The sequence below is a fragment of the Carcharhinus amblyrhynchos genome, chromosome 7, assembly GCF_965287045.1.
Source record: "Carcharhinus amblyrhynchos chromosome 7, sCarAmb.v2.hapA, whole genome shotgun sequence".
Taxonomy (NCBI): Eukaryota; Metazoa; Chordata; class Chondrichthyes; order Carcharhiniformes; family Carcharhinidae; genus Carcharhinus; species Carcharhinus amblyrhynchos.
In genome coordinates this window covers 51,138,316-51,153,416 of record NC_137330.1, presented here as the reverse complement: position 1 = coordinate 51,153,416, position 15,101 = coordinate 51,138,316, and the positions used below count along the sequence as shown (strand labels likewise).

Below are 15,101 nucleotides of genomic sequence, written 5' to 3'. Positions count from 1 at the left end.
CAAAGTGTTGGCTCAGGCAAGAAAAACATTGTGCATGCCATCTGCGCTGTCGGCTATTCCAACCTTTTTCCAACACTTCGAGAAATTAAAATGTTAGAGGCATGTTCCACACTGGCAGAGCCTGTCCCACCAGCAGTGTTGGGCTTAGTTTTCACAGGGCGACCCAATTTCTGACAAAGCTAGAGAAAGCCTTGTCCTGGAGGGCAGAGACAGTCACATTGCAAGATCTGACAGCTCAAATACTAGTTCTTCAAGTTTATTTATTAGTGTCACAAGTAGGCTTATGTTAACACTGCAATGAAATTACTGTACAAATCCCCTAGTCGCCACACTCGGGCATCTGTTGGGATACACTGGGGGAGAATTTAGCAAAGCCAATGCACCCCAACCTGCACATCTTTGGACTGTGATGGAAACTGGAGCACCCAGAGGAAACCCACACAGACACAGGAGAACTTGACTCCAAACAGACAGTCACCCCAAGGCTGAAATTGAACCTGGGCGCCTGGAGCTGTGCGGCAGCAGTGCTAACCACTGTGCCACCAAATTTTTGGCCTCCCGTGAACTTTTGCCATTCATGCCCCTGGCAAACAAGGGTGCTAAATCCTGGCCATGAAACTTGATTAATTTTTTTTTTAACTAGCAACCTGGATTGGGGGAACCTATCAATGCGGAATACTTGTATTTCCAGAATGCATTTGATTCGGTGCCACAAAGGCTCATGGTATAGGAGGTAACATATTAGTATGGATAGAAAATTAGTTAACTAAGAAGCAACAGAAAATCAGCACAAAATGGGTCATTTATATAGGGATATCCAAGAAATCACAGATGCCCAAGAGGCCTGATTTGAAAGAAGGTAGGTATCTTGCAGGGTACTGAGGTTTGAAGAAAATTACAGAAATAGGGAGGGACGAGGACTTGGAAAGATTTTAAAAGAATTTTAAAACCGAAGATTTGCTTGACCAGAAGCCAGTATAGGAGTGATGGGTGCATGGAATTTGGTGCTAGTTAGGACACAAGATTGACTCAAGTTTACGGAGAGAAGAATGTAGAAAGTTGGTCAAGAGCAAATTAGAGTATGTCAAGTCTAGAAGTAAAATAGTCATGGATGAGGGCTTCAGCAGCAGAAGGGCTAAGGAAAGGAGTCAGATGCTCTTACTGAGATGTAAGGAGGAGTCTTAAAAATAGATATGCAGTTAATAGCTCCTCTCTGTCAAATATGGCACAAAGGATATGTCCAGCAGGTTTATTTGGTAGCACAAGCCACAAGCTTTCGGAGCACTGCCCCTTCATCAGGTGAGTGGGTGTTCTGTTCACAAACGGCATATATAGACACACACTCAATTTACGAGATAATGGTTGGAATGTGAGTCTTTACAGGTAATCAAATCTTAAAGGTACAGACAGTGTGAGTGGAAAGAGGATTAAGCACAGGTTAAAGAGATGTGTATCGTCTCCAGCCAGAACAGTTAGTGAGATTTTGCAAGCCCAGGCAAGTCATGGGGGTTACAGATAGTGCAACATGAATCCAAGATCCCGGTTGAGGCCATCCTCGTGTGGACGGCCTCAACCAGGATCTTGAGTTCATGTCGCACAATCGGTAACCCCCATGATTTGCCAGGACTTGAAAAATTTCACTAGCTGTCCTGGCTGGAGACAATACACATCTCTTTAACCTGTGCTTAACACTCTCTCCACTCACATTGTCTGTATGTTTAAGACTTGACTACCTGTAAAGATTCGCTTTCCAATCATTATTTTATAAATTGAGTTTGTATCTTTATATTCCCTGTTTGCGTACAGAACTCCCACTCACCTGATGAAGGGGCAACACTTGGAAAGCTAGCGGCTTGTGCTACCAGATAAACCTGTTGGACTTTAACCCGGAGCTGTGAGACTTTACTGTGCTTGGATGCCAGTCCAATGCCGGCATCTTCACACACAGGATATGTGTGGTTCACCCTCAGATAGCTTGCATGGAGAATGATGGTGTAAATGATTCAAGAACGGAGATTGTGATGAGGATCAAAGGTAACAGCTTGAATTTTCCCATTAATTAGCTGGAGGAAATTTTTGCCCATCCAGTACAGGATATCGGACAAGCAGTCTGGAAACTGATTCTCTGGGCAGAATTTTCTGACTGCATTCCCCCAAGGTCGGAAAATCCCGCCCGAGCTCAATGGGCCTTTGCATGATCCGCGTCCCGCTCTCCACAATTCTGGTGGTGGGGAGCAGGGCAGTAAAACTCCCCTCTCTGTTTTTTTTCATGTTGGCCCGAGGGGCAGCCTGGAGATGAGAAATAGGACAGAGCCATGGATAGATTCTTGTGTGACCACAAGAAGTAACAGTGAAGGAGCTGGAATGGGAACGGTGGAGGTGATTTGCTGACTACACCTAAGAATGGAACAATAACATAAAATGCTTAAAAAACAATTCAACTGGTCTGGCAATATCCAATCTAACTGTTTTGTTACTAATTGTAACATTTAATTTTGAAGTGTTGTTATCAACTGATACTTAATGTTGAACCAAGCTGTAACAAGGGAACTATTAAAAGAATCAGAAATATGTTAGCAATTGAAAAGTTGCTTTAGCGGCAATTAATAGTTGCAATTGTGTACACATAAAACTGTAACCAGTTGTGCAACATGTTTTATGAATTTACGTTAATTACTTGTTCTGAAATATTTAAAATGTATAGCTGTCACATTTTGAATGTAAAGTGTGCAGAGTATTGCATCATAGACTGTGCAGAAAGTGACCATGCGGCCCATTGAGTCTGCACCAAACTCTGACAGAAAACATCCTGCCCAGGCCTTATCTCTGTAACCTCAAGCATTCGCCCTACCAATCCTCCTAACCTACACACCTTGGAACACTAAGGGACAATTTAGCATGGCTAATCCACCTAACTTGCACATCTTTGGCGTGTGGGAGGAAACTGGAGCACCCGGAGGAAACCCATGCAGACATGGGAAGAACGGGCAAACTCCACGCAGCCTAGTCTTGAGATGGCATTGGTATATAAAGTTAATGTAGGTTGGGAAGAAAGCTCAGTCCCAGACATGTGAACACACGCACACGCACATCCATAAACCTGAATGGAAGTTTCTGTCTTGGTGCTTGACTTCAGTGTCTTATTTAAATTGCTTTTCATATATTTGTTCTCTTCAGTTTTCGTTTTTATTTAAAAACAAAATATCACCTGTCACTGCAGGTTGGGAAATGAAACAATCAGATGGGTGTCCAATAAGTCCTCAGAATTCAACCTCAAGTTCATCATCATCTGGTAAAATGGAACAAAGCCTGCCAGGACTGGGCAGGAAGCCCACTCAGAGATCTGAGAGACTCAACGCAAGTGAGTTTAAAATTAATCTCAATGTATATAATTTATAGTTCTTTACATGTAGAAAATATAGGAGAAAGCAACACGACTAAAAATGTGTAATTTATTCAGGAGACTGCTCACATTCAGGCTGTGAAAGAACCCCAGCTGCCATCGTCTGTGGTACGTTCAGTCTCCTATCAATATGACGGAAAAGGAAGAAAATCAGATTCAGCCTTTTGATCTACATGCTCCCAGAACCATTGCACACAATTTTCAGTGTTCAGGGATTCAGCAGTATTACTAGGAAGTGCAATTCCACTGTCTGAGGTTCCGTACTGACTTGACCTAATTATAAACGTGGAGAAGGAAACTGGTCTTTGAAGTGTTGTTTCTGAAGTACACCTACTGGACAGTGATCAAACAAAAGTAATATTGAATTGTGACAATAACTGAAATTTAGAATAATAAAACTCTGAAATTCCAACTTAGGTGATATAAAAGTGATTGGACATTTGTATTGGATGTAACCTTGTGGGAACTTGAGACTATTCCAGCTTTGAAAAAGTGTTCGTATTATATAAAAATGTTCCTCCTGAATTGCTGATATGGACTCAGAGTGAGCTGTCAAACCATAAAGATGTTATCTTGTAATTTTTGGGTGATGTATCAAGTGCTGAAACTTTTCTATTATTATTTATTCGATCTTGGGATGCAAGTATTGCTGGCAAGGCCATCATTTCTTGCCCTTGCTTAATTGCTCTTGAGAAGGTGGTGGTGAATGTCTTCCTTGAATCAATGCAGTCCGTTTTGTTTACGTACACAAACAGTGAGGTTCAAGGGAGAGATCTTGGATTTTGACCTTGCAACAGTGAAGGAACGGCAATGTAGTTGTGAATTATGATGGTGTGACTTGGAAGAGAGTGTTCAGGTGGTGGTATTCCCATGCATTCGTTGCCTTTGTCCTACTTGGATCAATGACATTCTTATAGAGTACTTCTGTATTTAATAATAGCTGTTAGCATGATAAGACTGTTTGGTCATTGTAGGAACTTATTCAAAAGGAAAGTCATTGCTGATGATGTATTGAAACTTGGACCCTTGAGAAAGAAGATAACTTGCAGTAGTTCTGAAACAGGCCAGTCAAATAGGAATGCTTGACTTCTATCTATTAAGTACATTCAACAAATAAATACTAAATAAATGATGTGCAAGGTCTTGAAAACTATTTTAAAAAAAAAGCAACTAGTCACATGTTGGAAAATAATATTCCATTAATAGTTGTTAACTGGATAAATTGAGTTTAAGTTTATTGAGATGGGGGCATTCATTGGAACATGAGCACAATGGTACTCTGAAGGGTAACTAGGAGTGGGCAATATTGCTAGCTTTGCCAGCAATGCCCATATATCATGAATGCATTTTTAAAAAACACATTATGAACTAAACATTTGTGATGTCTCACAAAGATTCTGATTTCTTCCTTTGCTGACTGCAACAAGAAGTCCAAGAATAGTTACATTTCTAATCATGCAGTTTCATAGCATTGATAAAGATTAACTTGGCCTCTGAAGAATGGTTTTAATTAATGTATTTTGATCTTAAAATATTGATTTGAAAAAGTATCAGTTATATTTACATTGCCTAGAGGGAGGTTGCAGAGTTTTACAAAGGTTATGCGGCAGATTCTGAACAGAAGGTAAAGGGGAGATGATAAACACAGTCATTTGTTTTTAAGAGGTTCCTGAAGCCAGAGAAAGAATGAAATGCACAGTTGTTGAACGTGAGTGCTTAGCGCTGTAGGTAAAATCTATTCTGTACTATTCTTAGAATTTTCTGTTTCACTGAATTCACTGTTGATCTGTTGTGTACTCAAAAGGATAATTGCAGAGTGTGTGAAAACAGGAGAATCGAATGTCAATTTCTGTGTTACTATAATTTTGGAAAATTTGGGATACTAGGTTATATTCTGCTGGGTTAAATCTTCATATGTGACTGTTGAAAAATCAATTGGAATAGCAGTCAACCAACAATATTGAAATTTTTAATATATATGTATAATGAATTATTAATAGTTAGTACATAGTTGGTACAGAGATATGACAATTGCCCACTGCCTTGTCTGGCTGATGGCCATAAAATCACAACAAATGTGGTTGCCCACAGGTAGAAGGAATTCATAACATCAGGCCACTGACTTAAACTAGCATTCAGATATTAAAAGCTTTAAACTGGTTTCCTGAAATTCTAAGCTCATTTATTTCATTGAGTGGAAAGGAATTGAGAATTCTCTTAACTTACAGCTCTGAGGTAGTTACAGTAAGAAATAAATTTTCCTTCTGTGTTTAATTTTTAGGACAACTGAAGAGGACAAAAGCCACTGACATTGATGTGGAGACACCGGACTCCATACTTGTAAACACAAATTTGCGGGCTCTTATAAATAAGCACACGTTTTCTGTTTTCCCTGGAGACTTCCAGCAACGACTGCTTCTCCTGCTTCCTGAGGTGGACAGACAGGTCAGTATATGGTCGATCAATAGAAGTATAGCTCTTGAGGTTGCCACCAAATGCTAGAACACACATGAGCAACTGATTTGTCCTCTGCTACTGTAATGTTGCTACAACTTCCCTCGCCACTATTCCTGCTGGTTCTGTCTCGACCTTCAGATCTTCAAGGCTGTGATAGTAGAGGGCATTCTTGGAGGTGTTTCATTGCTTGAGATGCCTCTCCACAGTCACAGTCAACAGAATTTGTTTGGCTCTATCCCCACTTCTGCATAAGGGCTTTGCAGAGGCCAACATAATCCTTATATGAGCAGAACACTGCAAAGTAGGTCGTGTTTGGCTGGTCCCTGGTTGAAAGGATTCCTCTGAGATGTTAGATATACTGACCAATCAGCAACATGCAGCAAGAAGCTTTTCCTCGATTTGAGCCTCTTTGCAGCTGTTTCTTTCTGCAGGAGTGGCTGACAAGGCTTACATATCTACATTGTTAATTCTACATTTGATGAAACTTGTCATGTATGGCAGATTGAACAACACCACCAAGCAGGTACAGATCAACTTTAGTTGTGTTTGAGGCAGCAGTAATAACTCTGCAAACTGCATTGAGGACAGCTCTGACCTCAAATCATCAGAATGCAATCTTATTGAAGTCATTATATTTGGAGAACAGTGCTGCCCCCAGATGCAGCCCAGTAGGATGAAGGAGTCAGGGTAAATAGCTTCAGAAGCACAGAACACCATTTTATGAGATGATTTAATTTCTGTCTCCAAAGTTAAAGTAGCAAGAGAACTCATACAAATTTGCTCATCCACTGTTGCCTTTGCCTCCAGATCTGAACTGCAGTATAAACAAGACAAATGCAAATTTGGGGAGCATTGTCATATTTGAAAACTTCTACTATATTTGTTGGGGCATGAGTCAAGACATTATAGCTTTGGACTAAAGAGGCAACTTTATACCAGAAACTGCTGAAAATACAAATCAAGTTATCAATATCTATAAAGGGAAAAATGATATTTTGAGTTGGTACCTATTAAGAGGGATATGACTAGGACCCATCATTTTAATAAGGTGGTTGCAGAAAGAGAGAGAAAAGTGATAGGAAGATGATGAGGGACCAGAGCTAACAGATTCACTCACCACAGAGTAAATTAACCTTTTGGATGGACTGTAAACTGCTAATAGAGAAGTTTTATGTAATAAAGAAAATTGTTGAGATAATGGAGATTTATAAATGGATAAAAGAGTGTAAATATTTTGGACCAAGAAGGCACAAGAGATCCATGTTCATCAAAAGCATGAGAAATAAAGAAACAAAGAAAGGAAAATTTGTAATGGATGCAGCAGAAACGAAATTGAAAAAAATGCATGCAAACACAGTGGATCTGTCAGATTTTTCAAGTGCTGTGCTCTGTCAAAGGATCCCTGACCTAATTGTTAACTTTTCCAGAGATTCACCAACCATACCCACAGAATAAACACCAACAACTGTGAGGAAACTTGCCAATAAAATTCAGTAAGTTCTGAAGTTAAGAGCTCCCAGTTCCAAAGCAATCACAGTGGGCCTGGGCTTTATCTGAATTATTCCAATGAGCTGAATATGCCTTACAGGTTTCATGAGGCAGCATGCAAGATTCTCCGAAACCATTTGTGGGCTGGCTGTTCAGTCTGAGGAAAGGAGGGGCTGATCATGGGTCAGCAGGAACCAACAGCAGTGTAGTAGGGATGGAAGGAAGAATCCAGCTCCTCTTAGGTCCACATTTAGCTCAGCTTAAAATAAAATAATTATCTTCCTGTTGATGGCCATCTGCTGTCCCATTACTGCCATATTGTTAGCAGATGGAACCAGAAAAAGTGAGTGGAGCATGCCCTTTGCATTCATTGCCTAGTTTCTGATGTCTTTAACATATGCAAAGGCCCCAATGTCAGTTTGAGGTCATCATCAGGAATGCTTAACTATCAGTTTAATCCAGCATTTTATTTGATGTGTTTTATGGCCACTGCCCATGAAATTGGACAATTGTTCTTCTTCTGTTTGGCAAAGGACTTTATGGGCTTGATTCTCAGTGTCCTGGCCAGCTACACCAAAGTCATTGAACGTTTGCAGTAAATATCTGAGATGTCTATTGGCCGAGTAGGTTAAATGCTGCACAATTTCACATCTGGTAATGGTGGAGGAGCCTGATTTTCAGAAAACACCATTTATGGTTTGAAAATAAAAATTGAAAGGAAACATTAACTTGAGCAATATTTAACCAACAGTATGTTTTACACCATGTCCATTTTCTTTCCCTTTGAAGTCAATGGAAAATATAAAGTCAGATGGAGTATGAAATTGGCGGGGCTTTCGCTTTTGGCTGTTTTATGTTGCCACCAAAGTCAATGTTCACCTCCTGTGATTTTAATTTTGTATCTGTTCTGGGTAAATGCAAGGGAGGCTGGGTAAATGAGATGATGTGGATGGCCTTAATCAGAAACTTGGGTTCACGTCACACTATCTGTAACCCCCACGACTTGCCTGGGCTTGCAAAATCTCACTAACTTTCCTGGTTGGAGACAATACACATCTCTTTAATCTGTACTTAACTCTCTCTCCACTCACATTGTCTGTACCTTTAAGACTTGATTACCTGTACAGACTCGCATTCCAACCATTATTTTGTAAATTGAGTTTGTGTCGATATATGCCCTGTTTGTGAACAAAACTCCCACTCACCTGATGAAGGAGCAGTGCTCTGAAAGCTTGTGCTACCAAATAAACCTGTTGGACTATAAGCTGGTGTTGTGAGACTTCTTACTGGGTAAATGCAGCAGTTGGACACCAAGGCTGCTCTTCCATAATGTGCATGTGGCTGCCTCAGTGATACTTTTGTCCCAATAATGTGTTTTAATTTTTCTTGTAGGTGGGTACAGATGGTTTGATGCGTTTGAGCACCTCAGCACTGAATAATGAATTCTTTACTTCTGCAGCCCAGGGATGGAAGGAACGGCTGTCAGAAGGTGAGTGGCTTAAATCAATTAGCAAAGACAAAATGATAATGCGATTAAAACACCCAAGTGGAATTCCTGTACCGAAAAGAAGAAGCACACAGCAGTTGTCAACTTAAATATTGAATTTTTTTGGCAACTCTTTTATACATTAAGTAGTATTTGTCATAGCTGGCAATGAGATGAGTATCTTCCTAGATCCAACCAATGTGTGATGTACTTGTATCACTTGTAAGATACCATTTTAATCACATAAAGACAAATATTTCAAAAGTTTCCAAAATAACATGTGATATAAAACCCAGTGAAATGCTGTTATATAGAAAAATGTGTCATATGTTTCAAAATGTATTTTAAGTTGCATGTTTAGCCCATTGTAATATCCGTTTTCTCCAAAATCTTCTCAACCTCCCATCCGTGCATCGTATATCAGGTATAAACCAGAATGAAAACCAGTTTTATTCTTTTAATCTTAGAGAGCTGTGTGGAAGGTAAGTAGTTGTTAAAGCAACTTTTTTCTTTCTGAAATGCTAAATATGTGGCAACATTGGGATGGGACTCCTTCGTTCAAGTCATGGAACTTGACTGTGTGAATTCCTAACAATAAAACAAGTTTTTCTGTTCATTGGATTAGTATGGTAAGATTCCAAAAGGAAATGCAGCAATTCCCCATGTGGATGCAGTGATGGGCTCAAGCAATCCAGTAATTTGTCCAACTGTTATTGACCGTTATTTGGGCGATGATTGACTGGTCTCTGTGGGGATGCATGCTTTGAGGTAGTGAAAGAAGGAAGTATTTATTTCAAGTAACAGGATACAAAAACAATTCAGTTTGCAACAGACGAATAATGTTCATGATTATTCATTGCTAGAATTTTTACGATTAAGGATTTCCCATCCTGCCATCCAAAGAGTTGGCAAGCAACACATCCCCCAATCCCCACCCATCACTGGGGTGGGATGTCCCAGCCAATCAGATTGGTCAGCAGAACTCTAGCTCGTGCAGTGACAGACGTTGCAGTGAATCGGACTGGGACTGCCTGCTAGTCCCCAGAGCCAAACTGTCAGGAACAGGGAGGGTAGGAGAGGCCTGTGAGTTTGGGCAGAGGGGGACTGGGGTGGTGGCAGAGGGACTAGGGCAGAAAGAAAGGTTTAGTGGTGATTGGACCTTCAGAGGTAGGATGGGATGTAAAGAGAGACCTGCTGATGGAGGCGACCCACTCACCCTGCTTCCTGCTTGAAACCTGAACCTGGTGATTTTCAGGCTTCGTCCATACCCCAGAACACTTACTGCCAACCTGAGAGTTAAGTCAGAGCAGAGAATGGCCCTTAAGTGGTTAATAATTGGTCACCCGAGGCCTCAACTGGTGTAAGAGAAGGCTGGAAGTCTGGCGGGAAGCCCACTCAAGAAAGTTTATTCTCACTCCCCACCCCAACCTTCTAATCCATTGACAGGGAAGTGTAAAATTCTGCCCCATGTGTTTTTCCTGTACCTTTAAAGTAATGAATTGAATGTTGTTTCTTCATATTTTTTCTTTCAAAATAATTTTAAAAATATTATGAACGCATTTCAGTGGGATGTAAAACTTAGTGGGGTGTGAAACCAACGTTAAGATACAGTTCTAATGTGCTGTGCCTTGCCTTACCTCACCTTCCCAGTGCTCATTATGATTCAGCTCAGAACTGTAAATGGTGGTTTGACGTGAGAGGGCGCACAGAATTTATTTAAAGATCTCTAATGCACACAGAAGAGGGCTACCGTGGGTGACATCCCTGCCTGTGAGCCAGAAGCTCCAGGTTTGAGGACTTGATGGCCAAGGAAGGTGTGTTCATAATACAGCCGAACAGATTGAGGATCAACCTGCAAAATCTTTCCAACGTGCCAATGGCTGGCAGTGAGAATGGGACAGTCTCTTGGTCAGCCATGCTTGACGCAGAGCAACCTGTTTCAGGAAACACCTCACTGTGAGAACAGATGAAAGTCTGCCCTGTGCACCACGAGGTGCGGGAAGAGAAACAGAACAATGCACACAACACTTGTTGTTAAATGCATAATAGGAACATTGAATTATGTCTACAATTCTATTGAATTATTTCATCTCTGCTAGTATCACCCTGAAATAGCATTTTAAGAAATTAGTTTCAAATTTACCAAGCCATGTTTAAGTTTTGGAGGAGGGTTTTCAACATTCAGATTGTGAAGCAGAAACAAGTTTTTAAAGCAAAATTATAGTGGCATCCTTGCAACTTCTTTGATGAATAAACTTTAATCTTTTGCAACCTAGCAGAAAAGAAATAAAATACTGCAGATGCTGGAAATTTTAATTTAACAAAGTACAGAAAAGACGTGGACGAGGGCTCTGCTGTGCTGCTGGTGCCAGTCCTATATGTCAAAACGCCAAAACAGGAAGATGGTTTCAGCTGCACACTGACCATTTATGCCATAGCTTGAACAGCACCCAATGCTGTGTGATATGCATGTGTTAGAAGGTCAGGCGTAATTCTCTCATGAGATCACTCATTCCAGCAGCTGATTTGACATGACTTTCAGAAATTCGCTGATAAACCCCTCTGTCACTCGATTATACGAGGACAGCGGGAAAAGGATGACAACCAAGAAGTATTGTGAAGCAGACATCTGACCTGTTTAATGATTCCACCATCTTATCCACTCTGATGAGTGGGGTGGGGCAAATTGGGTTTCAAAGCTTGTAATCGCCATCCATAAAATTTTGTCACCAACAGAGCACAGGCATTGTCTCTCAGAGTCCAGAGGCCACCTCAGTGTAGGAGGAGAAAGAGGCAGGAAGTATGCACCATGGATCCCCTTACTGTGGAGAGAGTGTTGCAGAGCACTTTGTTCGACTCTGCTTTCAATAAAACTGCTTCGCTTGACAAGCTTAGATCTATCATTTCCCACCTTTACATCCTTTTGAAACATTCCATCACAACAACCCATTGGCTACCATCCAGCAATAAAGAACAGCCACAAAAATATTATTAACATCCTATTCAAAAATGGATCCAATTGTACAAACAGAAGTGAATTATCTCGTGCATCTTTGCCATACTGTGCCAGTGGCCATAGCATAATTTGTGGAAAGCTACTGACTTTGTATGAGGGAGGCCGCAGAAGGCCTTACAAGACCAACCTTGAGCAACCCTAGGCCTTGAGGGCCTGGCTTTGGATTGTAAGACCTCAACATGGGCAACAGCAATCTGAGTTGGCTTACCGGAAGGGGCAATAGCAGAGTAACAGTGGTGGGAACACAAATGGTCTAACCTTTAGAGAGGACAGCAGATTCATGGTACACTGCCCCATCCTTAGAGACACACCTCAGCATCCAAGTAATATGTTAGTGTACAGATTGCTTGACTGCCACAAGGGCCTACAGCCACTTTGAGCACTGAGGTCTGCACCCATGATGACATCTGCTGAGCCTGCAACGCAGCAAGTATAGATCTCCTAACTTGAGTGTGTACTTTCACTGCACACTGAGACATTGGGTGACTTCTGCCTATGGTGCAGTAGATGCTGAGACAGGAGACAGCAGTCACACAACAACACTGCATCATGACTGGGTCTGCTAGTGGAATTGACCAACATTTCCAAGGTGGAAAGGATGGGCATCGAGGTCTGTGCGATACCTTGTGCCATATTGGAGACAGGCTCTTCCACTCTCCCTGACAGTGACAGGAGCGTTGGGATGTAAAGCAAGTGACCCACGGTTACACCTCTTGCAGTTTGGACATTGTGTGAGGATGAGATGAGAGTTGGGAAGGGCCATAACGCAGTAAAATACTATTGTCATCAATGTCCAGTGTCACAGTGAATGATATAAGCTCTATCTGAGCCAACCACATGATTCAAGATATCATCATCTCCATTGGACTCAGTGGAAGAATATACCTCGTCCTTCGAGACCGAGAGAGAGTGGAATATCAGTGGCTGTTTAAATGATGTTCCTGGCATAATTGAATAACTGGAAATGGTGAGAGATATATATGAAGCTGGGATCAGTCAAAGCTCTAAGAAGATAAGGTGGGAAGTATATCAATGTTAGGTGTGTCATGAGTGTTAGCAGCTGCTAGTGACTGAGCGATGGGGTATGATGTATGGAGCGACGTTAGAGGTTGTTGATATGAAAGTTAGGAGATGTCATGTCAGATGCATTCATGTGTGCTTTGTGGCACTGCTGCCAGGTCCTTGAGGCCAGATTCCAAGAATCAATCTCCATAGCCACCAGTCCCACTTCCTTTGGAGGATATTCTTTGAGGGCCTCCTCGCTCTCCCCCCACCCATCCCAAAATGTGGCCTCCATCTCCTGTACAGAGGGATCTTGGTGTTCTAGTGCATGATTCACAAAAAACTAGCAAGCGGGTCCAACAAGTAGTTAAGAAGGCAAACGACATTTTGGCCTTTCTTGCAAAAGGGTTGGAGTTTAGAACTAGGGAAGTTTTGTTGCAATTGCACAAGGCATTGGTGAGGTTTCACCGGAATACTGTATACAGTTTTGGTCCCCTTGCCTTAACAAGGATAGAGTAACGTTGGAGGCAATCCAAAGGAGATTCACCAGGCTAATTTTTGGAATGAGAGGGTTGTCCTATCAAAAGGATTGAATAGCCTGAGTCTATATTCCTTAGAGTTTAGAAGAGTGAGGAATGACTTTATTTAAACATGTAAGATCCTGAAGAGGCTTGACAGGGAGATGGTGAGATATTTTCACTCATGGGAGAGTCTTGAACAAGAGGACATTGCTACAAGATAAAGGCTCGGTTATTCAAAACTGAAGCGTGTAGAAATTTCTTTTTGCAAAGGGTGGTGATTCATCAGAATTCTCTGCCCCAAAGAATGGTGGAGGCTGAATCATTAGAAGTACTTAAAGTGGAGGTGGAAAAATATTTGATTGATTGAGGAATAGAGGACAATGGGGAAATGGCACAGAGAAGGAGTTGAGGCCTACATCAGTCAGCCATGACTGCATTGAATGGCGGGGCAAGCTTGAAGGGCCTAGTGGCCTACTCCTGCTTCTATTTCTTGGGCACAAATCTGCTCCTACCTGGATGATTCACTTTATATTGGTAAATCAGTGTCCAGAAACTCTTGAACTGCCACTTTTGTGCTATGCACATGAGTACATTGCATTACAGACTAACCTGGGATTCCAATTAGGTGCCCTTGCTGTTACATCTTGTAACAGGTAGTCAGATTGGAAAAATCTGGTTATCCAAGTAGTTGGTTTTGAATCATCTTGTCAAAACTGAAAAAGAAACTCTCCTTGCACTGACCATCCCCTTCAATTTGCTTTTGAGATTCACTATTTCCTGTAGCAAATCATTGGCCTCCGTTCAACTAGGAGTATTACCATTGAGTCTGAGCTTCAGAATATCAGGGCTGCTTGTGTCCTACTTTAAGGACACAATAGGTTCAAAATAACAGGCAAAAGGAGTAGGAGTGATGTGAGGAAAAAGATTTTCTCCCAGAGGGTGGTTAGCGTCCTGAAAGGCAGGTGAAGGCTGGTTTGATTCAAAAAGATTGCTATCTGAAAAAAAATGCAAGATTATGAGGATAAGGGAGTGTGATTAGGTTTCAGAGAACCAGTGTAGATTTGATGAGTTGACTGACTTCCTTCTGCCCTGTAAGGATTTGTGAAATGCAGGTTGTTTTGTAGCTTGCCACATTTGTAAATTTTTAACATCACTCAGTCTTGGTAACATACTCATCACTGTCTGGTTTGCTAGGACATAGATGTAATGCTATAATTATGGGCTGCACCTACGCATTATTTCTCTGCTGTTAATGGCATGATTATTCAGCAATGAATTGCAAAGATGTATCCTGTGGTTTACTGGTAAAGTGCTGCTGTCTATGCTTTTTTTCTCCAGTCGCAGGCTGATATAGCAATAAGCAGCTAAATAGATCGCATAATGTCCTTTTCGAGTCGAGTATATTCCCAGCCATGTTAATTGAATGTTGTTTGACAGAATTTGTATATTCATGGATGTTGCTCATTTTTTTAGCAAGTATAGATTAAGAAGATTTCCTCGAGGTAACTAATTCTGAGAAATATCCTCAATGACGTTTGCCGGTTTAAAAAAACAATGTGCAGGACACATGCTTGTACAAAGATATCCGAACATATAAACAAATTCCTTCAATAGGTAACCCTGTTATGTCCTTCAATAATACTGAAGCAGTAATGCCTCTTGTTCTGGCTGTAAATGTGGCACTGCAATCAATGACAGACAACACTGCAAGAATGCCTTTCTTTACTT

General features: G+C 41.2%; 1 protein-coding gene across 10 annotated transcripts in view; it reads left to right on the top strand.

Annotated features, from left to right (window-relative positions):
* Positions 1–15,101, top strand: part of asxl2 (ASXL transcriptional regulator 2) — a 216,476-nt gene that overhangs the window by 170,961 nt on the left and 30,414 nt on the right. For all 10 annotated transcript variants that reach the window (XM_080192284.1, XM_080192279.1, XM_080192278.1 and 7 more), the window contains 3 exons: positions 3,221–3,361; positions 5,685–5,848; positions 8,741–8,837. In XM_080192284.1, the coding sequence (XP_080048410.1) occupies positions 3,221–3,361; positions 5,685–5,848; positions 8,741–8,837 (402 nt within the window). The remainder of the gene's footprint in view (positions 1–3,220; positions 3,362–5,684; positions 5,849–8,740; positions 8,838–15,101) is intronic.